The 25,016-nt window shown below is 51.9% G+C and overlaps 3 protein-coding genes across 4 annotated transcripts in view; 1 reads left to right on the top strand and 2 right to left on the bottom strand.

Moving 5' to 3' along the window:
• The first annotated feature begins 5,751 nt into the window (after window positions 1–5,751).
• On the top strand, window positions 5,752–23,722 carry LOC126085395 (galactoside 2-alpha-L-fucosyltransferase SEC1-like). 2 transcript variants are annotated; one of them, XM_049900728.1, is made up of 3 exons: window positions 5,752–6,006; window positions 15,323–15,458; window positions 22,343–23,722. In XM_049900728.1, the coding sequence occupies exons 2-3, from the start codon at window positions 15,359–15,361 to the stop codon at window positions 23,365–23,367; spliced, it is 1,125 nt and encodes a 374-aa protein (XP_049756685.1). In that variant the 5' UTR covers window positions 5,752–6,006; window positions 15,323–15,358; the 3' UTR covers window positions 23,368–23,722. The 2 variants fall into 2 exon arrangements, with proteins under 2 accessions (XP_049756685.1, XP_049756686.1); XM_049900729.1 differs by having other exon boundaries at window positions 5,752–5,987.
• NTN5 (netrin 5) lies at window positions 5,793–15,178 on the bottom strand. Its single transcript, XM_049900730.1, has 7 exons — window positions 15,113–15,178; window positions 12,564–13,218; window positions 8,803–8,991; window positions 8,328–8,477; window positions 7,906–7,959; window positions 7,611–7,691; window positions 5,793–6,427 (listed from the first exon to the last, which is right to left on the bottom strand). Exons 2-7 carry the CDS (start codon window positions 13,192–13,194, stop codon window positions 6,063–6,065), a joined length of 1,470 nt encoding a protein of 489 aa, XP_049756687.1. The 5' UTR covers window positions 13,195–13,218; window positions 15,113–15,178; the 3' UTR covers window positions 5,793–6,062.
• Window positions 15,515–25,016, bottom strand: part of MAMSTR (MEF2 activating motif and SAP domain containing transcriptional regulator) — a 53,093-nt gene continuing 43,591 nt past the window's right edge. Inside the window, exon 9 of the mRNA XM_049900723.1 lies at window positions 15,515–15,700. Coding sequence (XP_049756680.1) covers window positions 15,630–15,700 — 71 coding nt within the window. The 3' untranslated portion in view covers window positions 15,515–15,629. The remainder of the gene's footprint in view (window positions 15,701–25,016) is intronic.

The following is a 25,016-nucleotide window of genomic DNA, read 5'->3' on the forward strand; positions in this document are numbered from 1 at the left end:
AAGTGAAGATATTTGTGTCTCATGTGAATGCTCACCAAAGGATGACCTCAGCAGAGGATGATTTTACCAATCAAGGGGATAGAATGATGCGTTCTATGGAAACCAGTCATCCTCTTTCCTCAGCTACTCCTGTCATTGCTCAATAGGCTCATGAACAAAGTGGCCTTGGTGGCAGGGATGGAGGTTATGCTTGGGCCCAGCAACATGGACTTCCACTCACCAAGGCTGACTTGGGTACAGCCACTGCTGAGTGCCCAATCTGCCACAGCTGAGACCAACACTGAGTCCCCAATATGGTACCATTCCTTGAAGTGATCAGCCAGCAACCTGGTGGCAAGTTGATTACATTGGACCATTTTCATCACGGAAAGGGCAATGTTTTTTCCTTACTGGACTAGGTACCTACTCTGGATATGGATTTGCCTTTCCTTCACGCCATGCTTCTGCCGTCCGTGGACTTACAGAATGCCTTATCCACTGTGATGGTATTCCACACAGCTTTGCCTCAGATCAAGGGACTCACTTCACAGCAAATGAAGTGCAGCAGTGGGCCCATGTTCATGGAATTCACTGGTCTGATCATATTCCCCATCATCCTGAAACACCTGGCTTAATAGAATGATGGAATGGCCTTCTAAAGACACAATTACAGCGTCAGCTAGGTGGCAATACCTTGCAGGGTTGGGGCAACGTTCTCCAGGAGGCTGTGTATGCTCTAAACCAGCATCCAGTATACGGTGCTATTTCTCCAACAGCCAGGATTTTTGGGTCCAGGCATCAAGGGGTGGAAATGGGAGTGGCAACATTCACTATCACCCCTAGTGACCCACTCACAAGATTTTTACTGTCCCCATGACCTTATGCTCTGCTGGTCTAGAGGTCTTAGTTCCAAAGGGAGGAATGCTCCCACCTGGAGACACATAACTGATTCCATTGAACTGGAAGCTAAGAATGCCACCTGGCCACTTTGCACTCCTTATGCCTCTGGATCAACAGGTCAATAAGGGAGTTACCATATCGGCTGGTATGATTGATCCTGATTAACAAAGAAATAGGATTGATATTGCATAATGAAGGTAAAGAGGAGTGTGTTTGGAATGCAGGAGATCCCTTAGGGAGTCTCTTAGTACTACCATGCCTTGTGATAAAAGTCAGTGGAAAACTATAGCAACCCAATTCCAACATGACTACTAATGGCCCAGACCCTTCAGGAATGAAGGTTTGGGTCATCCCACCAGGTAAAGAACCACGATCAGCTGAGTTGCTTGTTGAGGGCAAATGGAATATGGAATGGTTAGTGGGAAAAGGTGGTTTTAAATACCAGTTACAGCCATGTGATCAGTTGCAGAAATGAGAACTGTAATTGTTTTTTGAGTATCTCTGCTTTGTATGTGTGCATCAAATATTTTTGTTTTATTCACTTATAAAATATAAGATGTAAATGGGGTTAGTGCGTTTTTGGTTGTATGCATGTCATTTGTACCATGTTAGGCGCAACTATGACTTTATGATTGCCTTTATTCAGAGATTATGTATGGTTTAAGGAGATGTGTGGATGTGCCAAGTTGCCAGGGGGTGGACTGTTATGGTTAAGATTGTGTGTGAACTTGGCTGGGCCATGATTCTCAGTTTATATGTTATCACTTCCATGATGGAATCTGCTGTGAGTAGCCAATCAGTTGAAGGGGAGTTTCCTTTGAGATGTGGCCTACATCCAAATATAAGCAGACAGTCTGGCTTTTTGTGCATTCTGGGTTCTGTGGCTGCCTTCTGTTCATCTGACCTCTGGTTCTTGGGACTTGAGCTATCTGCTTATGTGCTGATCTTGGGATTCGTGGATCTTCACAGCCTGTGAGCTAGAGCCCTGATCTCTGACCTGCCAATCTTGAGTTCGCCATTCCCTGCAGATACATGAATTGAGAGAAGCCTCTATCCTGATCCACGGACTTGGAAGTTTCCAGCCTCTACAGTTTTGTGAACTGTTTCCTTGATATAAATCTCTCTTTATATATATTTATACACTTTATTGGTTTTCCTTCTCTACAGAACCCAGCCTAACACACCCCATAACTGTATGGTCTGCGAGTTCTGTGTGGCCATTGCAATGAATTATCGAACCCAACAGAGAAGTAGAGAGGGCTGTGGGAGGGATGGCTGTTAGAATTGGTAAAAAGGTTGATAAAAAGAGAAGGAGGTATGTCTGACCTCCACCTCATGGGAAATCAGCTTTGGGCTGTTGATGCTGATGGTGATTCTCTCTCCCCTTCCTGAAGTTAGAGGCAGTCAGATGCCTCCGCCACACCATTCTTACAGGCATTGAACAAAACACAAACAGATCAGGGCAGCAGGAGGTGGGATGGAATGTTATGATCAGACATTAATCCCTTCCAAGCTCAGCTTCTCTTTTCCAAAAAGTCTGCTCTGCCTAGCATCTCGTGACATCGTAGGATACTCTGAGTTCTGATTGGCTGAGGGACTGGTGTGAAGCAGGGTGGACTAACTTTCTCCAATATCCTTTCTTCCTTCCTTCCTTGATAATAAAACACCCTGTTTAGCTGGGCCCAAGACAGCCCACCATTAAAGGCTACATTTCTACCATCTCTCGCACCTAGATGAAACCAGGTGATTAAATTCTGACAAATAAGATAAGAACATGGGGATTGTGTGGCAGCTTTTGGAAACCATCCTTATAAGTCAGTTGTGTGGGTTCTTTGGACTTTTCCCTTTGACTTCCTCCAGCCTGTTGTATGGATAGAGTTGTGATGGATGGAGTGCTAGCTACAATCTTGGACCACGAGGGTAGGGACTGTTCTCAGAGTGGTAGAGGGGAAAGCTGGAAAGTTTCTGGTGCCTGGGCTATCTCCATACTTCTTTTATGCAAAAGAGAAATTAACTTCTCTCTTGTTTAAGCCACTGTGATTTGGGGATCACGATCTATGAGTCAGAATCGACTCAATGGCAATGGGTTTTGGTGGGATCTATGAGTCGGAATCGACTCGACGGCAGTGGGTATGACTCCTAATGCTACAGATGGCATGAGGCACCTCTTCACATTCATTTGGGCTGCAATTAGCCCACTCATTGATCCATTCTTTCAACGAATATTTACTGAAGATCTACTGTGTGTCAGCGATCTTTCTAGGTGCAAGGGATACAGCTGTGAATAATACAAAATTCCCATTGTCATGGAGCCCATGTTCTAGTGGAAAAGCAGAGAAACAGTAAACAAACTGACAGATATTTAATGTATCAAGTGGTGATAAGTGCTAAGAAGAAAATGAAGCAGGGAAAAGTGGTAGAGAATGATTGGAGGGAGCTGCTATTTAGTTAGGGTGGTCAGGGAAGTTTTCTCTCATGCTGTGAGATTTGAGCAGAGCCCTGTGGTGGAAAATTCTAGTGCTCACCCATATCCAGCAGTGTTTGGCAGAATAATGGCCCCCAAAGCTGTACACACACTAATCCCTGGAACCTGTGAATATATTACCTTTCATGGCAAAAGAAACTTTGCAGGTGTGATTAAGGTTAAGGACCTTGAAATGGAGCGATTATTCTGGATTACCTGGGTGGATCCCATTTAATCACATGGGTCATTAAAATCGGAGGCTGGTCTTTCCTGTCTGTGGTTAGAGCAAGAGATGTGACAACTGAAGAAGAGGGAGGAGAAATCTGAAGTGTGAAAGGGGCAGGATTTGCTGATGGACTGGAAATGAAGGTGGAGTGGTGGAGATGAATACCACTGGAATTGGCTTCAAGAAAGAAGATAAGGAACATAGAGTTTTTCCTGGAACAGAGAACTCTTAAAAAATCCCTTAAAGACTCCTAATTTCTGCTTCAGACGTGCCCTCATCCCTGGCCCAGGTGGAGGTCAAAGGCAAGTTGCCGCTGATGTAGAATTTAATTGGTAGTTTGGCAGTCAACCAGTCACCCCCCACCCCCAGGCTATTTCCTGCTCTTTCACTGTCAGCAAGGACAGGCCCAGAAAGTTTGCTGGAGGACACCATTTTCTCTGCCTAGTACCTTAGGACATCACGGTCCATCCTGACAGTCCATTGGCTGGTGTTATTGTTGTTAGGTGCCATCCAGTTGGTTCTGACTCATAGAGACCCTATGTACAACAGATCGAAACACTGCCCGGTCCTGCGCCATCCTCACAGTCATTGCTATGTTTCAGCCCATTCTTGCAGCCACTGTGCCAAGTCATCTTGTTAGGATCTTCCTTTTTTTCCTTGACCCTCTACATTACCAAGCATGATGTCCTCCTCCAGGAACTGGTCTCTCCTTACAACATGGCCAAAGTATTAAAATGAATTCTCGCCATCCTCCTTTCCAAAGAGCGCTCTGGCTGTACTTCTTCCAAGACAGTCTTGTTCGTTCTTTTGGCAGTCCATGATATATTTGTTACCGCTAGTTGTGGATTCGTGCCGCCTCCCGCAAAGCCAATTCTGAGACAGGAGGTAAGCAGCAAGAGGGCTTTATTGAATACTGCTATACGAGAGACAGAGAGGAGAGGGTTAAATTTCTCTCAAATTCTGTCTAAACTAGAGGACTAATTGGAGGGTTTTTATAGGGGGAAGGTCACGGTTTAGAGGTTTTCAGGAATGTTGGCTCTTCTTTGAGGTAGACATGATGATAAAGTGATCTATTACTGAAGTTCTGCAAGTCTCTGCATGTCATCCTGGAGTCCTGCAAGTCCATTCACGCTGTCCTGGTTTCTGGCACAAGATGGATCTAAGCTTTGTTCAGCTATCTCGGTTTTGTGGTTTTTTTCTTCCTTGGGAGAGGAACATAGTTTAATAAACAACTAAAAATTGATTACCTTATTCTTCTTCATTGAAACAATCGTGAGAAGATTTCAGAGCAAGTAATGATGTTTCAAAAACTAGAAATTAATCACAGTTTATACAGGTATACGAAAACACTAGAAATATATTTTCTGTATTCCAATACTAAAAACACCAATAGAAACATATTTTCTCTACTTCAATACTAAGAACACCAAAAGAAACATATTTTCTCTACTTCATATTCAATATTCTTCTCCAACACCATAGTTCGAAGGCATCTATTCTTCTTTGGTTTTCTTTATAGTCTCACTTTTCTCTCAGGGAAGGAATAGCGTTGCTCTTCACGTCAACGCCCTCAAAATACTTTGCAGGGAAACTCTCCTGCAAAGATCACCCAGACTGTGGAATTGTGTTCAGCTGTGGGTGCAGGGAGCAGAGGTCAGGATGACACCGAAGGTCTGAGGCCATGAGAACCTTCCCTTCCACGATACTTACTACTTCCTCCCTTTTTAGCCCCACCCCTCTGGCCTGTTCCAACTTAGGTACCGAACTGTTAGAACAGAATTCTGCTTAGCACTAACTCACGTCACATCACTCTGTGCTTCCAATTGGCTATTATCTCAAGAACGAGTCTAGGCGCCCTTCAAGACCTGGTGAACCCCAGTCAGAATCCCCTTGAGAGAGACACTCAAAGTCCTTTACTCCCTTCTCAGAGACCATCCTGAGGCCCATCAGAAGCCAAAAGTTCTTAAATCTGGAACTTCTGTCACTTCCTTTGTCGTATTTCCAGCCTTGTCAGTCACGCCCCTCCCACTAGTTCTTGGCCAATCGTCAGCGAACACAAGTGTGACTAGCACTCAGTGACGTCATACCAACACCTTCATTGGATTGGCCATTGTATCAGAAAGCACTACCAATCCTTCAATCCCCAGATTTCCTCAAGACTTCTTTCGCTCCTAAGAGAGCCGTCACAACCGATCACGAGTCTGGAGACAATGTTCCATAAGACTTGAGACTTTATTGCAAGAAATAGCTCCATAAATCATAGGCCCAATCAAGGGCTGAGGGGACCAAAAGTTCGTCTCGCCGTTCACCGCCTTTTCTTAAACGTTTCTCACGCCTGCGCGGTGTTGGCGCATTCCGAGTGACGTCAGGGACTCCGCGGCGTCTGAATGGCTGCTCTCTGAGGGACGCGCCGTCGAGGTAGAAGGCGCCGCTGAAGGTCGTCCCAAATTTCCTCCAAATTCGTTCACGTTTAAGGGCGTCTCAGCCCCAGTTCTACTGCTCGAGCCCGGGGCCCGGGGTCGGAGGCTGCAGGCCGCGGCAGCCCCCGGCGAGCTCCTCCTGCTGCAGCCTCCGCAGCGGCCGGGCCCAGCGCGGCCTCCAGGGCAGCGCGAGGCCGTGGCGATCGAGGACAAGGCGCGCGGGGTCGGGGCCACCGGCCGCGCTGCCCAGCAGCAAGTAGTCGATGCTGGGCCGCAGGCGCAGGCAGCCGCAGGCCAGGTCGGCGCGAGGCACCCAGGCGTCCTGGCCGCCGCGGGGTACCGGCTGCGCCCGTTGCTTGTACACGGCCAGGACGCGCACTGCTAGCCGCCACCACGTGGGGCCAGCCGCCTCAATCGCCAGTACTTTCACGTGGAGAACTGCGGGGAAGGGTGGTGTGAGGCCTAGGTCTTGCAGTCCTGGTGGGGAGGGGCCCCGGGGACAGGGGGCTGGGCTTCTGGGTACCCCCAGGGGGCGGGGCCTTGGACCTTTGAAGGTGCAGGTTGGGGGCGAGCCCTGAGGATGAGGGGCGGGGCCTGATGGGGAGGACACAGTGAAGGTCTGAAGGCCGTTTAAAGGGGCGGGGCTTATAGCAGTAGGGTGGGCTCTCCTCAGGAAGGCGGAGGCCTGACAGGGAGAGGACCATGGTGGGCGCATGTCGGGGTGGGGCTTTGGCGGCCCTATCAAGTGGGGCAGATCTTGAAATTAAATTGGTGGGGCAAGTGCAAAATCTGTAATGCGGTAAGGTTAGAAGGTGTCAGGGGCTGGGCACTTGGGAAGGAGGGCAGTCTCTGGAACCTAAGGGTTAAAGTCACGTTAATGGTTATTCAGAAAATGTAATTTCTTAGGGAGTGAGGTTAGGTGGTGTTGGAGGCAGGGCTCTGGCTAGGAGGCTGTGTCTACCCTGGTGGGAGGTAGAGGCAGAAGGCTCTCCCTTCAAAGCCTGAGAACATCAGTGGCCAGATAATGTTGGGAGGGAGAAGGGGTCTGGGGTCCTAGACCATTGAGGGAAGTAGCTGGGGCTGGTCTCTTAGATTTGTGGGCTGAGTGGACCTCTTGGGTGTCTAAGGAGGTCAGAGTTCCCAGGGTCAGAATCCCAGGAGGAGTGGACTGAGGGATTAGGGAACTATGGATTGAGTCTCTGTGAGGGTGGCTTTGAGGCTTGCATAGCTGGAACCTTGAAGGGAGGCACACAGTGTCTCTGAGATTGACTGGGCTAGGGCCCATTCCATTCAACCAGTTCCTCCCTCTCCTGCACCCCCAGGGGGCCACTCCTTCCCTCACAGATGTAGGTTAAAGGAGACACTGAAGCTCTGCAAGCCCAAGAACATGGATAAAGAGGAGGCATAGGAAGGTAGCCAACACCCCTTCGCCACTAGCCACCCTAAGCTTCCTCCCCCAATTTGTCCCATCAGACCCTAGACCAGGAAGGGCCCTTTAGAATCCAATACCCCTGCCCATTCAAGACAAGGATATTGAAGGTCAGAGAAGAGGGTGGCTTGGAGGCAGTCTTTCTCCAAACATCTCCAGCCTTCAGCCCTGTTTCTCTCCCCCAGCACTCACTGTAGTCCTGCAGGCAGTACCTCCGAAGGCTCATGTGCACCCTGGTGTCCGAGGCATTGCAGTAGTTTTGACACTGAGGGTCTGGGGAGGGTCAGGCCATCTGCAGTGGGTCCCTGAGGCCTGCACCACAGCGTTCTGCCCCTGCCCATGCTTGCATTTGATCTTGATGGAGAGCTGGGTGCCCAAAACCTTGGGACTGGGCTCAGTGGACCACCCCTGAGCCCCCACCTGGGGTCCAGTCAGCCCATCCCCCATCCCTCTTGCTGCCCAGGAAAAGCATCCCAGCTCATCTTACCTGAACCATATGCACTAGGGGTCGTGGCAAGAGTGGTTGTTGCCTCTGGAATTCCTGTGTGTGTGAGAGAGAGACCAAGGAGCACTTTAGCAAACCCTTAGTTCCTACCCCGCCACGAGGAATCCAGGCACCCAGACCCAAAGTGTCTGTTCCCTTAAGGCCCAAGAGTGTGAGCACCCATTGCCCTCCTCCCCCAGGAGCAGGAACCTTGGTCTCCTGTCCCCTCTTCCCTCAGACCCAGGAGTCCAGGCCACCAACCCTCACCTCCCTCAGACCCAGGAGTTTGGACCCCCATCTCTCCTAGACTGCAGAGTCCAGTCCCCTCCTTCCCAAGTACCCCAGTCCAGCCACCAGCCCCTGGGGAATGTCTTGCTCCCCCACCCCCCCACTCAGGCTCTGTGGCCCTGCCCCTCAGGACTCACGCTGGCAGGGCATCCTGGGGGAGCGGCTCTGCTGGTAGCCAGGGCCACAGCGGTTGCACCTGAGGCCCGTGACCCCCAACTTGCAGGAGCACTGCCCACTGGTCTGGTTGCAGACACCGCCTGTTGCCCCAATGGGGTGGCACTGGCAGGCTACACGAGGAGAGGAGCTGGGGGTGTGGGGTGTCTGCGTCCAGATGCTCCCTCCCAACTTCCAGCACCCCCCCCTCAGACCCAGAACTCCAGGTCTGTAGCCCCCTCCTTCCTCGGACCCTGGAGTCCCAGTCCCCAACCCCTCGTCCCTCAGACCCAGGAGTCCTGGCCCCCAGCCCCCTTCTCCCTCAGACCTGGGAGTCTAACCCCCAACCCCTTCCTTCCTCAGACTTGGGAGTCTAACCCCCAAGCCTCTCCTCCTTCAGACCCTGGAGTCCAGGCCTGCCTCCTTTCCCCTTCGGGCCCAGCTCCAGGCCACACTCACCCCGGCAAGCCTTGCGGCTGGTGATGGGCTGGCTGGGGTCCCTCCAGAACCCTGGCTGGCAGTAGTGGCAGTGCCGCCCGGTTGTGTGGTGCCGACACCGTTCACAGACACCCCCGCTCAGGCCACCTGACAGCCTGAACAGCTCAGCATTGAAGCGGCAGCGCCAGGCATGCTGGTTGCAGAAGCAGGCTAGGAGTGAGAGTGGGCAGGGGCACGTTAGGCTGGCCTTCCTGTCCCCTGCTCCTGATTCCTGTCCCCAGCCTTCTCCCTGCTGCCCTCAGGAAAGGAAATAAAAGGACCGACTGGGGGTACCTGGGTAGCCCTGGGACCAGAACCTCTTCATTCTCATCTTTAAAATGGGCATATTGGGCTAGAACTGGGTAAGCCCATGGGGCCTCACGGACCTTCTGAACTTCTCTGTGAAACTGTAGGCATGTGAAGGGGAGTAGGGCTCAGGGCGTGGGCTGTGGCATTAGTCAGACCTCTGCATCTATGTCTCTTACTGTGTTTCTTGGGCAAGTGACTTCTTTCTGCAGCTGTTCCCTTTTCTGCAAAAGGGCATTTTTAGTGTCTACTTCATGAGGATTAAATGAGATAAGATAGATATATTTGCAGATGTGGGCACTGAGGCACAGAGAGGTGAAGTCACTGGCCCAAGTTAGCACAGCGGGGAGAGGTTGGGGGCAGGATTTGAACCCTGGCCTTCTGGCTCCAGAGTCTGTGCCTTCACCAAACACTCTAAGCCTTCTCACCACAACTCCCATGAGAATTCTTTAACATGTGCATTTTTCTGGGGAGCACTCATGGACTTTTCTAAGGTGGTGGCTCTCAAACTTTACTACTGCCCAGAATTACTAGTGAAATGGTTTTTAAAAATGCAGATTCCAGGGCCTCACCACAGGGCTTCTGCTAGGTAGAGCCCAGGACTCTGTATTGATAGCAAGCTTCCAAGACTGAGATGCTGATGCAGGTAGTTAATGGACCACTTCTTGGCAAGGCCTAGGTTTATGTGGTTATTGTCTCCCCAAGGTTTGAAAGGCCTGAGCTAGTAGGTCCCGAGAGTCCAGTGGTGGTGTGTGATGGTCAGGGAGCTGAGACTGTGGCGTGTGCTTGGGACAGTGACCCCCCCCCCGCCAGCCTCAGTGTGCTCCTGTCCAGTGGGAATCTCGATTGCTCTCCCTGTGCGTTTTTGTGGGCCTGAGAAGTGGTAGTGCTATTCGGATTGTTAGCAGATAGAGCCGGGCTGTGGAGTCTTTCTGACCTGAGGGTAGTCACCTCACGTGCCCTCTGGACAACTCGAACAAGTAGGGAATGACTTGGGTGATGTCTGTGAAGCCCTAAGCCCAGACCCTTCTCCATCACACCTTGTCATCCTCTCACCCAGGTTGGACTTGATGGGGGGCAGTGCCCAGTGCAGCCTGGGGGGCTCTGGTGATCCTCTGAGAGATGTCCTGCCTGGCTCCCAGGGCCAGGACAAACCCCGTCTCACCCCAGGCCATGTGAGTCCCCCTCTCTTCCTCCTTCCCTGCACCGGGCGGGCAGACCTGGATGGTGGGGACGGACCAAGGGAGATGCTGGCCAGCTCTGAGGTGGGGGAGATGGAGGGGAGGCAGAGGGAGGCAGGGAGCGTGGCAGCCTCAAGGGAAGCCCCAGGTGGGGGTGAGGACAGGGTGGGAAGCTGCAGAGAATAGCTGGCCTGTAAGTTGATCCACGGGATGTCATCTGAAGAAATAAAGGGCAGAGAGGGAAGCTCAGGGGACTGTGTGCCTGTGTCTTTGTGTGTGTCCTCATTTGTCTGTGTCTGTGTGTTTCTGTATAGGGAACGCTATTGGCGCAGTGGTTACGTACTCAAACGCTAACCAAAAGGTCGGCGATTCGAACCCACCAGCCACTCAGCAGCAGAAACATGTGGCAGTCTGCTTTCATAAAGATTTACAACCTGGGAAACCCTGTGGGGCAGTTCTACTCTGTCACACGGGGTCACTATGAGTTGGAATGGACTTGCCGGGAACGGGTTTTAAATAGGCTATGTTTCTGCCCGTGGGTAGAATTACTCCCGGGCCCTGGTAACATACTCACACCCTCTACCAAGGACCTCAAGGTGGGGCAGGAGGAGAAGGGGGGATGAAAGAGCTGACAACTTCTGTCTCTGAGGAGGGGCTGCTTGAGAGAATGCGGGAAGGGGCTGGGACTCTGGAAGCGCCTTAGAGGGGAGAGGGGGTTGGAAGGGCAAGTGGGGCCTGGATGGTGGCTCAGTTACTAGCTGGCCAAGTGGTTCCCAGTGGGGATGTCTAGGAAGGCCTGAGTCCCTGAGCCCAGTCCCAGGGCTGCCCTGGTAGCAGTGAGACTTAGGGCAAGTGCTGCATCCCCTCAGGGATCACCTTCCTCTTCTGGGGGATGGTAACATTAGCAGATGCTCAGGAAGCTCTCCCTCCATGCTAGGTACCATCTTAGGCTTTATTCTAAGGGCTTTATCTATTTATTTATTACCTCATTTAATTATCACTACAGCCTGTAAAGGAAATATGGCTACTGTTCCCACTTTAACCATTACCATCAACCTATTGCCGTGGAGTCAGTTCCGACCCACAGAAACCCTATAGGACAGAGTAGAACTGCCGCGTAGGGTTTCCAAGGCTGGAAATCTTTACAGAACCAAACTGCCACATCTTTCTCCCGTGGAGCAGCTGGTGGGTCTGAACAGCTGACCTTTTGGTTAACAGCTGAGCGCTTAAACACTGCCTCCAGGGCTCCTTATCTCCGCTTTACAGATGAGGAAATGGAGGCACAGAGAGGTTAAGTCACCACCTGAGGTCACACAGCCAGTAAGCAGAGTTGCTGGGATTTGAACCCAGGCAGCCTATCTGCCAAGGCCACGTTCCTGTCTGCCTCTTTGGAACACCTCTTGTAGCAGTGCCTGACAGGAGCTTGGCAAGTATCAGCTGACACCCCAGGGCTCGGCTTTTGGAGCTCGGATCCTGCCTGTGCCAGTTACTGGCTATATGTCCTTCCATAAAGGACTTCCCAACTCTAGCCTCAGTCTCAGCTGTAAAATGGGCCTACTGACAGTACCTGCCCGGCACATCGTAAATGATCGCTAAATATATACTTAATGAATACTTTACCCGTGGGGTTGGCCTGAGGGGTCAGGAAGTGCGCAGCTGCCTTGTTCTCCTACAACCATTTGGGAAATACACCCAGGCATCTGCAGTAAGTCAGGCCCTGGCCTGGGGTTTGGGAGATGCTGGACATATTATTAGGACAATCACGATCAGGTGAGTGCTGGGGTGCGACTAAACCCGCTGCCGTGGAGTCAGCTCTGACTCTCGGCGACCCCGTGGGTATTGGAGTAGAACTAGGCTCTGTCAGGCTCTCAGTGGGTGGTTTTTTGGAAGTAGATCACCAGGCCTTTCTTCTGAGGCACCTCTGGGTAGACCAAAACCACCAACCTTTCGGATAGCAGCTGAGCAGTGTGTTAACCATTTGTACCATCTGGGGAGAGCCTGGGCCCCCACTGGGCAGGTAGGCAGGTGGCCATCTGTGGGCCAGTCCCCTCTGCGGCAGGAATGCAGAGCGGACAGGTGGGGAAGGGTGGGAGAGTGTGGGAGGAGGGGGAGAGGGGACTGGGCCTGAGAAACAAGAAGCAAGCAGTTCCGGGGAGAGAAGAGACCACTGTGGTCCCTTGGGGACAAGGCACTGAGGGACTGGCCCCTGGAGAGTCATGGGGCCAGGTGAGGGTGGGAGAGTGGGCCAGCACTCACGCAGACAGGGGTGGGGGTGCTGGGGAGTGGCAGGCCGCCAGGGCCGGTCGCGGTGGGATGGGCGGCAGCTCTCGCACCCAGGGCCAGTGGTGTGATGGCGGCAGCGGCAGCGGGGGGGCCGAGAGCGGGCCACACAGCGGGCAGCATGACCATGGCACTGGCAGCGGCCTCTCACACTGGCCGCGGCCAGTCCTGCCCGGCCCCCAAGCTCGATGAGGAGGTGGCTGGCCACCACGCTGGCCTTAGGGCCTGGCGGGGCACGGAAGGTCACCCGCTCAGGGCCTCCCAAGGCCCCCGGCCAGGCGGGTCTGCGCCACAGTAGCCTCCAGGGACCCCCCTCAGCCCAGGCAGCAGATAGGACCAGGGCTGGGGGGCCTGGGGTGCAGAAGCGCAGGCTGATGGATGTCAGGAGGAAGGGGCCACCCAGGGCCAGGGCCAGGCTGCCATTGCAGGAGGCCTGGAGCCCAAGGCCTACCCCCGGGGAGGGGGCACAGGCCCGAGGGCAGGAGGTCGTCACACTGGCTAGTTGGGTCACTGGTGGGAGGCAGAAGCGGGGACGGCCCCCTGGATCGTAGCATGGGTCTGAGGTGGCCTGGCTCAGGAGGAACAAGAGGGCAATTGTCACAGGCATGGTTGGCCTTGTGGAGGCAAGCACCTGGAGGAAAGAGGAGGGGCTGAGGCCTCAGGCTGCCCCTGGGGGACCAGCCGTCTAGCATCCACCCGCTCCCCAAGGCTCTCTGTGGAACCCCGGCATACCACCCCAAGCCCTCTCCCCGGCTGCTTCTAAGCGAGGAAAATAGTTCCATCTGGGGAGAATTACTGTTTACATAACCCAAAGGGGAAAGAACGCAAGCAAAATCGAGAATTTTGCCTGAACTAATCCGTAGCTTAACACCCCAGAGCTATCCGTCAGTGTCGAGGGGGCAGGGGCCCTGGGGAAAGGGTGATAGTGGGGGGGAACAGAGAGAGACAGATGGAGACTCAGAGACAAACAAAGAAATAGAAAGGGATGTGGGCCCAGAGACTGAGATGGAGGGGCGGAGAATGCAGGCCAAGGGGAAGAAACCACAGAAAGAGCGGGTGGGTCCAGAGGGAGGCAGGGAGGCCAGGTAGACAGAGGCTGGGCACTCAGAGTCCACAGGGATTGGGAGGCCTGAGGCCCAGAATCTGGGGGCCAGGCAGGCAGGAATGCCAGGCCCCGAGGCATCCAGGGGGAGCTGAGAGAACAACAGGCTGTGTCTTGCAGGCTGGGCCAGGCAGAGGGAGGGAGGGGCAGGGATGGGGGTGCCTGTGGCCTGGATCAGAAGCAGAGGCCGAGCCCCAGCCCACGGGGATCAGAGCAGAGGCCCTTTCCCACGTGGGGCCCTAACCTTGTTCTCCACACCCTGGGCACGGAGGGAGATTATCGCCAAGCAGCCCGGGCCTCACTGCGCCCCCCTGCCACCCACCCCTAGCCCTCCACCCTTAACCCTTTCCCACCCAGGTGGAAAAGCTCAGAGAAAGGGATGGGCACAGCTGGGGGCTGGAAGCCTGGGTCCCTGGGGCTGGGGAGTGGGACAGCCGGGTCCCTGTTGGGTCAAGAAGGACGCCCCATTTCCCCTTAGGACACAGGGCTGGGTTTCTGAGGAGTCTGTGACCATCTCAGCCCCCACCCGCCATCTTAAGATGCAGGATCTGGGCACCAGAGCCCCCACCTTCTCCATCAGCCCTGAGGTCCCCAGAGCAGATGGGGAAACAGATGTCGGGAGTGGTGGGTGAGAGGGGGAGAGTGGCAAGCCAGCAAGAGTGTGAGGCAGGGCTGGTCGCTGAATGCCAGGGTGCCTGAGGGGCCACAGTCCAAACCCTGGATCACTCGGCCCTGCACTCCCCTGACTTTCCCTGTTTGGGGCTGGCAGCCCCCACAAACTCACTCAAGATTGGGGGGTCTCAGAGCCCCTCACCCTCTGAATCTGGGCCCAGGCTTGCACACAGGCCTGAGTCTGGAGGTGTTGGGAGAGGCACCCTGGGATGGGGTGACATCTCCCCCAGCTGATTTCATGGCTCCTCTGTCCCCACCACTGCTGCCACCTGCAGACATCTGCCTCCCCCACCCCAGGCCACAGGCATCGCCCTCTGCCCCTCCCAAGAGCACGGGGCCATCTTGTGCTTTCATGGGGGCATTTGCCCCTCTGGCCTTCAGGTCGGCCTAGGTGAGGACCCAGCCCACCGCCTCCCATCTCTTGCCCATGTAGTTCAGGGGGTACCACTTTTGGCCCTTAGCACCTCAGGGAACCAGGCTGTGAGTCCTCTGGTGCTTCTGGGGACCAAAAGCCGGCTCTTCCCGACTAGGAGCCCAGGTGTCCAACCCCCGACCCCTACCCTTCTGGGACCTGTATTCCACCCCAGCACCCCAACCCCCACCACCCGCTGTAGTCTAGCTCTGGTCCCACAAGACCACTAGTCAGGCTCCCGTGCATGGTTCTTGTAGGGCCCACCTGGGACGTGGGCTTCCTTTCCCCCGCTCTTTGCACCCGCAGTCCCACCCTCCCAGCCCCTGACTTTGGCCAAACCTGTGCCCAAGAAGAGGCTCCTCGGTGCTCCTCACATGGCCTCCCCGCTCTGCAGGAGCTCGGCGTGGGTTCGCTGTGGTGACGGAGCGTCAGCTCTCAGGCCCCAGGCTAGTGGGGGTGCTGGGCGGGAGCTCAGAGCCGAGCCCACAGAATCCAACACCATCGCCTCCACCAATCCCCTCACCAACCGCAGCCCCGCTCTCCCTGCAGGGACCTGCGCCACCCCGGACCGTTTGGGACAAGACCATGTGCGACTGGAGAGCCATCGCCCCCCTGGGCCCTTGTGGCCACAAGGAGTCCCCAGCTGGACAGCCCCAAGCAGGGTGGCCTAGGAAACTCAAGGCAGGTAGGACGGCAGCAGGATGGGGCTTCTGGGTCGGGTCCTCCTCCACTCACCTCCAGCCTCACTGATTCCAGCGGCTTGGCTCGTCCGGCCACGTGGTGGCTGCACTCGCTCAGGGAGGGGGTTGACCTTCAGGCCGGCACACACTGAGATGGGACGATTTCCACCCGGAATTCAGCTTGGTCTCTGCCTCTGACTGGGTGACCCCAAGCTAGCCCCTTCTCCCCTCTGGAACCTCCTGTCACCTGTGGGTTAAATGAGAGTCAAAGTCAGCCGCTCTCAAGCCTTAAAAGTCTGCGTGCTCTTGGAAGTTGCAGACCAGCCACCAGGAAGCCCAGAGACCTCGCCCCGCTCTCGGCTGATTCCCTAAACGGTAGGGATGGAGGTGGAAGAGATAGGTGCATCAGAACTCTGTGGTCTGGTGGTTGGAGGGATAAAGCGAGGGACCCTCAGGGAGCACAGGGGGCATGGTGCACAGCCGGTCTCCCCAACGGCCAGCTCCCTGTCAGGCCCCCAATGCTTTAATCGTGAAATTTCATGCAAATGTTGCTGTCAACTCCATTACACATTGGAATGGTTCTGAATAGAAAAATAATGTTTCCAATTACTTCCTGCTGAGGAAAGAAACAGCCTCGGGAGCACGCACCACGATATTTGCTACTATAGCTTGGAGTGTCCCCAGCATCTGTGGTGGCACCATTGGGCTGAGGACTTGGGGGAGCCACGGTCCCAGTGCCTACCCTGGGGGGCTGGGGAACACAGCCAAGGACGTCGGTGATTCTGGTTCCAGGGGACCCTCCGCGGTGGAGCCCAGGACAGGAACACCAGATTTGAAAGAAAGAAGTGGTTCAGAAAGCTCCGTGGAGGCGTGAGGAGGAGGTAGCTGGAAGAGAACAGGGCTCAGGGTGGAGGCGCCCTCATATCAGAGAGGGGCGTATTGGATCGGGAGGAGGCAGCGGGGTTCAAACAGACCTGCAAAGTTATGAGTGACAGTGTTGAGACGTTCGCTGCACTGATTTGACAAATCCTAATCAAGCACCTACTGTGTATAGACGCTCTGCTGTGCTGAAGATACCATGGTGAAAAAAACACGAAAATCCCTGTCTCTGCCTGGCTCATAAGTGCATTGCGTGAAATGCTAGAAGGGAACGAACGCTCTGGAAGAAAAGCAAGCAGGGAGGTGGACGGGGAGAATGGGGTGTTACAGGTTCAAATGGGGGCGGTCCAGGGATGTCTCGCTGAGGGGGGGACATTTGGGCTGAGATCTGAAAGGGAGACATGCCGGCGTTGGGGAAGAACGTTGCCGGCAGTGAAAATGGCCACTAAGGCTATTTTTTCTGCCAGGGAAAATTCAGGAAGGAGGTTTAGTAAAGATTACAATCTAGAAAACCTTGTGGGGGCAGTTCTACCCTGTCCTACAGCATTGCCTTGAGTCAGAACTGACAGCAAGGGTTTTGTATTTTCCTCCCCACCCAGCTGGGACAAGAAGTTTCTTAAGCTAATGATACCTGGAGAGAAGCTTTCTTCTTTGCCTTTGTTCTTAAACACCCCTGTGGGTGCCTCGGGGAGGTGGGGGAGGGGCAGAAGCAGCAAAAACCAAGAGGATATAATTCCTCGGGCATCGGGGACCTTCACTTTCCATGTGTCCCAGAGAGGAGGATACTGCTCCAAGGTGGGCTCAGCACGGTGGAACCCAGAGCTCTGAGCCCTCAGAGACCCCCTGCATCGGTGGCTCAGACATAACAGAGGCTGCACATGTCACTGGGCAGAGGGTGTGTGCTAGAGTATGTGTTAATGATGACACCTCTCTCCCCCAGGACATACTGGAAAAGTCCAGGATGGTGGTTGAGAGCACAGATTCCTGAACCACACTGCCTGGGTTCAAATGCAGGCTCCACCTGTTTACCAGCTGTGTGATTTCCAGCAAGTGTCTTAACCTCTCTGTGCCTTAGTTTCCTTATCTGTTAAATGGAGCTAAACATGGACCTTCCTCATGAGGGGGGAGCCGGGGATGTGGGCGGTGGTGTCACGAGGATGAAAAGAGCTAAGACAGGTTCACAGCCTCTTATCAGAAAACCTGGGCCAGACGAGAAGCTTCTGCTTGTGGAACCATCATAGGGCGCATACGCCGCATATTGCCTAAGACACCCAGCGGGGTCTCGGCAGCATCTGGTCGTCAAATGTGTTATTATTTCTGCAGCAAAACACGTGGGTGTTCACACTAATATAACTCTACAAGTAGCCGCACAGGCCATCTGTCCTCATTTTGCCCCCAACTGAGTTTAGCTCAGGATGGGGCTTGCCACCACCTTTAGGAAAATTGCAGATTGAGGACTGTGGGCCCTCGGCAGGCCCCAGGAAAGCACCAGCCTCCATTCGTTGTCTTCCGCGGCTTTTTAGGCTAAGACGCAAACATGGCAGTTGTGAGCCTGATGAAAAGTCACGAGAGGGAGCTCGTGAGACTCAAACGTACACAGCCGTGGCAGGGCCGGGTACAGGATTTGCAGGGCCCCTGCAAAATGAAAACGCGGGCCCTTGTTCAAAAATTGAGAATTTCAAGACGGCCACAGCACAGCATTAAACGGAGCGCAGGGCCCAGTTTGAGTGCACAGGTGGCGCGTTGTGAAGCCGGCCCTGGGTGGCGGCACCGCTGTGCCTAGCTGGCAGCCTCTCCCCAGAGCCCAGGCTCCAGTTCTGTTCACCTCGCCCTCCTTACTTTGGAACCTGCCGAAGCTCTGGCTGGGCCAGGGGGCTTGGCAAGAGGCCATAGCCCCAGTTCTCCAATACAGGAGGAACCCCAGGCAGGACCCATGATAACAGTTGGGACCGAAATTTCACCAGCTCCGTGAGAAGAGGGGCTCCAAGGTAGGTTTGTTTTTTTTTTTAATTTGGTCTGAAAATATAAAGTCTCAGACATAATTAAGGGCTTTATTTGAAAATGCGTTCCATGATTGAATACCAATCCACACTGTGGTCACCTTGAACAAAATGGGAGCAGTATTTATTGAATGTCTACTACTGCGGGTTCTGGGCTAGGTGCTTTGCAAGACTGAAGCTCTCAGATCGTTGAACTTGGAAACCCATGTCCATCACCATCAACTACTCATAGCTCTGTTAACAACGACCTTGATAAAACTTCCTGTCTCTGTGTACTACTTCTGTTAAACTAAAGAATTTTGGAAAGCTTTGAAGAACTAATGTAAAACCTTTTTGGGGAATTGTAGCCACAGCTGGATGGAACGCATCAACTATTAAAATATTCACACTTTATGAGGCAGCAAGCATAGGGCTTCGTGTCCTGCTGAAGCAGCAGAGAAATCTAAATAGAATGCCGAAGCTCAGGAAGGGTTTGACAAGGCTTATAAAAATTCATGGGTATATAAACCTGTGAAAGGAAAACTGCATGTGAAAGCTGGACAATGAATAAGGAAGACTGAAGAAGAGTTGACACCTTTGAATTGTGCTGTTGGCGAAGAATATTGAATATACCTGGACTGCCAAAAGAACGAACAAATCTGTCTTGGAAGGAGTGCACCCAGAATGCTCCTTAGAGGCAAGTATGACGAGACTGCGTCTTACATACTTTGGACATGTTGTCAGGAGGGATCAGTCCCTGGAGAAGGACATTATGCTTGGCAGAGTACAGGGTCAGCGGAAAAAAGGAAGACCCTCAATGAGGTGGATTGACACAGTGGCTGCAACAATGAGCTCAAGCTCATTAAGAACGATTGTAAGGATGGCTTGGGACCGGGCAGTGTTTAGTTCTGTTGTGCATAGGGCTGCTATGAGTCTGAACCAACTCAATGGCACCTAATAACAATATAAACCTGTAATTTACCCTTAGGATTTCTGCCCTTTGTTACCCTTCTCTCCTTGGTTTTCTCCTGTCCTTTCTGCTGAGGAAAATGAGTTTGTCATAATCCTTCCAAAGAAGGGTGAATTAGGTTTTTGTAAAGTAACAAGCAGGGCACTTCCTGTGCACCGTGAGTTACCTATGACCCAGCACTTCCACTCCTAGACATATAGCCAAAAGAAATGAAAGCATATATCTGTATGTGAATGTTCAGAGCCATGTTATTCACAATAGCCAAAAATAGAAACAACCCAAATGCCCATCAACAGATGAATGGATCAACAAAATATGGTATAATCAGACAGTGGGATATTATTTGGCAATAAAAAAGAATGAAATTCTGATACCTGTTACAAACATGGATGAACTTTGAACCCATGATGCTAAGTTAAAGAAGCCAGACACAAAGACCAGATATGAAAAGTCCAGAATAGACAAATCTGTAGTGTCAGAAAGCAGCTTAGTGGTTACCAGGGGCTGGGGGGGAGGGAAGAATGGGTAGTATGGGATTTCCCTTTTGAGGTGGTGGAACTGTTCTGAGATTGATTGTGGTAATGATTGCACAACTCTGAATTGTATTGAATTATATACTTTAAATGGGTGAATTGTATGGTTTGTGAATTGTATCTCAATAAAGTGGCTCAAAAAAAAAAAAGAAAAGAAGGGGGGTTTTCATCACAGACCTAAATAAAAAAGCTAAAACTCTACAATTTGACGTCTCATCACAGAGAGGCTGTTCTCAGAGATGGATTGTTTTTATACAGCCTCCCTCACCATGGTCTTGTAACCCTCACCAAATGATTGGATGGAACTATGCAAATAAGGTGCTTGTGGCCCACCAAGGGGATTGGACAGCTCACTAATAATGCAAATAAGGTACATGGCACCTTTGTGGGGGTGGAACCATGCAAATAAGGTATATGCAACCCTAATAAGGGAATTGGTCATTTTTGCCACCCCAGAGGTGGAAATGGGGGAACTTACTACCAACAAGAAAGAAGAGGTAGGAGTGGAGTGCATCCTTTGGACCCAGGGTCCCTGTACTGAGAGCCTCCTAGACTCAGGAAACAGAGGGAGAGAGCTGTAACACTGGAGACAGCAAGAGACGGCGAGAAGCAGTGGAGAGAAGCAGCAGCAGCAGAGGCAGCAGAGCCAGAAGACTGGCATGAGAAGGCATAGTGGGCTTCCTGGCCCACAGAGGCTACTACAGTGGACATGCTGACCCGTGGAGCAAGAGAGCTGAGTACCTTCAGGTTGAGGCTTACTGCTGGAGTGGGGTGCCTCCAGGCACTTACTGACCGAGCTAAACGGCTTTGTAACACTTGCCAGAGTGGGGCAGGGGCCAGCCGAGGGAGGGGCTGAGAGAGAGAAGCCTGCCTACGGACACTGCTGAGAAGCTGTCCTGACCAAAGAACTGTATCCTGAGTTGTTCCTGATCCTGAATTGTAACCTTTTACATCCCTAATAAACCCCGTAACTGTGAGTATGGTCTATGAGTTCTGTGTGGCCATTCCAACAAATAGTCAACCCCAGCAGAGAAGCAGAAAGTACCAGGGGAGGAATGGGTGGCATTAGAATTAGTAAAAAGGTTGGAGGGTGGAGGTATATGAGACCTCCACCCCACAGCAATCAGCCTTGGGGTGTTGATGCTGATAATGATTCTCCTTCCCCCCTTGAGAAGTTAGAAGAAGAGATATGACACCCCAATACCACTTTTTACACAGAGGAAGGAGGTGAAAGTGGCCAGGCCCTTAAGGCCTGAGCCTGAAACTGACTCAGTGTCACTTCCGCAATGTTTTATTGGTCAAGGCAGTCAAGGCCTGCCTAAGTTCAAGGGGAAGGGTGCCAGAGAGTCTGTGGCCAGCTTGAATGTGCCCCACCCACTCATGGTAACAGGAAATAGTTGGATAGCACTGTTTGAAGAGCGTTCCAGGCAGGTGCTATGGTTATAGCCCCATTTTAAGGGGAGGCTGGTGCAGGGAGCTAAATAATATGCTTGCCAACACTGTAATTAAAATACATTAATTCTTCTTCAGTCTTCCTTATTCATTGTCCAGCCTTCACATGCATATGAGGCGACTGAAAAGACCATGACTTGGGTTAGGCACACCTTAGTCCTCAAAGTGACATCTTTGCTTCTTAACACTTTAAAGAGGTCTCTTGCAGCAGATTTGCCCAGTGAGACACGTGCATACTCGAGGAGTATTTATCTTACAACACTTTCAGAGCTCTTCGTGTTTGCTAGGCACTATTCTAAGAACATTATAGATATCTTTTTTTTTTTTCTTTTTAAAATTTATTCCAAATGCCATGAAATTTAAAATATATATATTTTATTTGTTTTTGTTGTTGAGAATATACACAGAAGAACATACACCAATTCAACACTTTTTACACATACAATTCAGTGACACCGATTCCATTCTTTGAGTTGTGCAACCATTCACATCCTCCTTTTCCTGGTCATTCCTCCCCCACTGATATAAACCCACTGCTCCCTAAGCTTCCTATCTAACCTTTCGAGTTGCTGTTGTCAATTTGATCCCATGTAGATAGATCGTATAAGAGCACAATGCTCAAAGCAGACATTCTTTACTAGTTGTTTGGTTTTAAGAAGACTTCAGGGGATATTTTTGGTTTTTACAAATATCATCTTATTTAATCCTCATGTAGTCCTATGAAGTAGTTCTATTAGGTTGAACCATATGAAATGGCTGTTTGTGTATGTAAAACATGGTCAAATATTTGCAGTTTCAAATGGTTCAGCTTCATGACCCCTGTCCAACGGGTGCAGACACTGAGATTCAGAGAAGTTAAGTAACTTGACTAAAGTCACAGAGCACTAGTAAGGGGTGAGCTGGGATTCACACCCACGCAGAAGGGCTCCAACATCTGTGCTCTTAAGACCTACACAGTGGAACTCACCAGACATGTTTAGATGGATTGAATGAATGAATGATTGGGGCAGGTGAATGAGTAAGACTCCCATCCCCCAGCCATCCCTCCTGGCTTATGACCTCTCTCCTCCCTGCAGCCATTAAGGTATTCTGGACCGCTTGCCCTGCCTTCTCCACCATCTACTTCCTGTTTATCATCTTCGTGATGTCCACCATCTTCCACTGCCACCAGCGCCTGGCCCTGGTGCCTACCCCCTGGTCACACCCTGCCCGTGTGGTCCTGACCCCCAAGCATCTTCCCCGAGAGGGTGCGTGGACCATCAACTCCAAAGGCCGCCTGGGGAACCAGATGGGCCAGTATGCCACTCTGTATGCCCTGGCCAAGATGAACGGAAGGCCTGCCTTCATCCCGACCCAGATGCACAGCATGCTGGCCCCTATCTTCAAGATCACCCTGCCCGTCCTGCACAGCACCGTGGCCAGCAGGATCCCGTGGCAGGACTACTACCTGCTTGACTGGATGGAAGAGCAGTACCGCCACATTCCAGGGGAGTACGTGCGCCTCATGGGCTACCCCTCATCTTGGACCTTCTACCACCACCTCCGCGACGAGATCCTCCAGGAGTTCACGCTGCATGACCATGTGCGCCGGGAGGCCCAATGGTTTCTCCAGGAGCTGCAGGCCAAGCGGAGGCAGCGGGCAACTTTCGTGGGTGTCCACGTCCGCCGGGGTGACTACGTGCGTGTCATGCCGCAGGTGTGGAAGGGCGTACTGGCCGACCGCAGCTACCTGCAGCGGGCCCTGGACTGGTTCCGGGCCCGCTACCACACCACCATTTTCGTGGTCACCAGTGATGACATGGCCTGGTGTCGGCAGAACATCAACAGCTCTCTCGGGGACGTAGTGTTTGCTGGCAATGGCTTTCAAGGCTCACCCACCAAGGACTTTGCGCTGCTCACACAGTGTAACCACACCATCATCACCATTGGCACCTTCGGGATCTGGGCAGCCTACCTCACAGGAGGGAACACCATCTACCTGGCCAACTTTACCCTGCCCAACTCCCCCTTCCACGCAGTCTTTAAGCCAAAAGCGGCCTTCCTGCCAGAGTGGCTGGGAATTGCTGCCGACCTTGGGCAGGCCTGGAAGAACGGCCTCTAGTCCTGCTAATGGCACCCCTTTGCCCTCGGACCATGAGAAGCAGTGTGGATAGAGGGCAGGACCTCAATCCAGTTTGAATCTAGGCTTTGCTGTTTCCTAACTAGGTGACTTTGGTGACTTTGGACAAGTGGCTTAACCTTTCTGTGGCTCAGTGTGCCACCTGAAAATGAACACAGTACAGAGCTGACTTCAGCAACTTCTTGTGAGGATTCAGTAAGTTCATTTAGAGCCAATGCCTCGTAAACACGAGATTAGTGCTGTTCATTAACATGCAGGTGGTATGCAATGAATGTTCCCAACATGCACATGGTGTGCAATGAATGTTACCAACGTGCCTGTGGTGTGCCACAAACATCGGAGTTGCTTTAAAATTTGAATTGCTTTAACGTTTGTATTGCGTGTTTTTTCTCTTTCCTTCTTCACAGTACCACTAGGATAAAATATAAATATTTTGCACTTGCCTCCTGGAAGGATTTGGTGATGAAGCCGTTCCTGCCCTCAAGTAAAGGGGAACTGGTTTTTTTGTTGGTTTGCTTTTGCATCCTAGAATTTGGGCTTTAGGTTTAATGGGCCTTATCAAAAAAAATGTGAGTGAGAACAGAATTTGGGAGAAAGAGGGTGAATCTCAGGGAGATACCATTGGTATGAGGAAGGTCTTGGGTCCAGGGCAGCACTCTGCGGGGGTGGGAACTCAGCACCAGGCCTTGGCCTGCAGCACCAAAGATGCCCATATTCCACATGTCATGGAAGCAGCAGCTTGAACCCAAGAGGTCATGGGAACCCAGACCATGGCCATCTCATCAGAGGCTTGTGTAGACAGACAATTGACAAGACATGTTTCATGCCTTGGCATTGTCTATGCCCCCAGCACTTAGTGCCCCTCTGAGAAACCCCAGTACAAACAAAGTTGCATTAAGCTATTGCAGTACTGGTTTTCCTGTGTTCAGTGTACTTTAAGCTATGGAAATACCAGTATTTGTGTTGGTGTAATACTCCTTTTTGGATATTTAAAAAAAAAAAAATCTTAACATGGAATCATTTAAAATTTCCATTGAACACAGGTGCACTGGTTTAGAAAACATTTTTTACTACAACATCTTCCTGTTTTATACCCTTCCCAAGTATCTTACTTATCTTAATCCCCATTTCTTGGCTTTCTTCTGAGGTTGAGCATCTTTTCTTTCATATATTAATAATCTTGTATCTTCCCTGAGTGTTTTGGGCCCCAATCTACTTCCATAAGTCTTTGATGGAGTGAGCGTTCAGTCAAGGGTTGGGAGATGTCAAAGAGAGCAAGAAGACCTGGGAGGGGGAGAAGGGGAGTTGGAGAGACTCCATATTAGCTATCTATTGCTGCATAACAAATTGCCACAAAGCTTATTAGCTTAAAGGAACAATCATTTAGTATTTCTCACAGTTTTTGAGCTTCAGGAGTTTAGGGGCAGCTTAACTGAGTGGTTCTGACTTGGGGCCTCTAGTGGAGTTGCTGTCAGGTATTAGCCAGGACTACAGTCATCTGACAGTTTAACTGGGAAGGGGGAATCTACTTCCATGGCTGCCAACTGTTGACCACGGCCTTTGCAGATGTAATTAAGTGAAGATGAGGTCATTAGGGTGGGCCCCGGTCCAATATGATTGGTGTCCTTATA

Source organism: Elephas maximus, chromosome 11 (genome assembly GCF_024166365.1).
Source record: "Elephas maximus indicus isolate mEleMax1 chromosome 11, mEleMax1 primary haplotype, whole genome shotgun sequence".
Lineage (NCBI taxonomy): Eukaryota > Metazoa > Chordata > Mammalia > Proboscidea > Elephantidae > Elephas > Elephas maximus.

Coding starts and splice junctions, on each gene's coding strand:
- NTN5 (XM_049900730.1), bottom strand. CDS start 13,194: ATGCCTGTGACAATTGCCCTCTTGTTCCTCCTGAGCCAGGCCACCTCA. Junction 8,992..12,563: donor GCACCCCCACCCCTGTCTGC/GTGAGTGCTGGC, acceptor TCTCACTCCTAG/CCTGCTTCTGCAACCAGCAT. Junction 7,960..8,327: donor CCCCAGGATGCCCTGCCAGC/GTGAGTCCTGAG, acceptor TCACACACACAG/GAATTCCAGAGGCAACAACC.
- LOC126085395 (XM_049900728.1), top strand. CDS start 15,359: ATGTGCGACTGGAGAGCCATCGCCCCCCTGGGCCCTTGTGGCCACAAG. Junction 15,459..22,342: donor GCCTAGGAAACTCAAGGCAG/GTAGGACGGCAG, acceptor TCCTCCCTGCAG/CCATTAAGGTATTCTGGACC.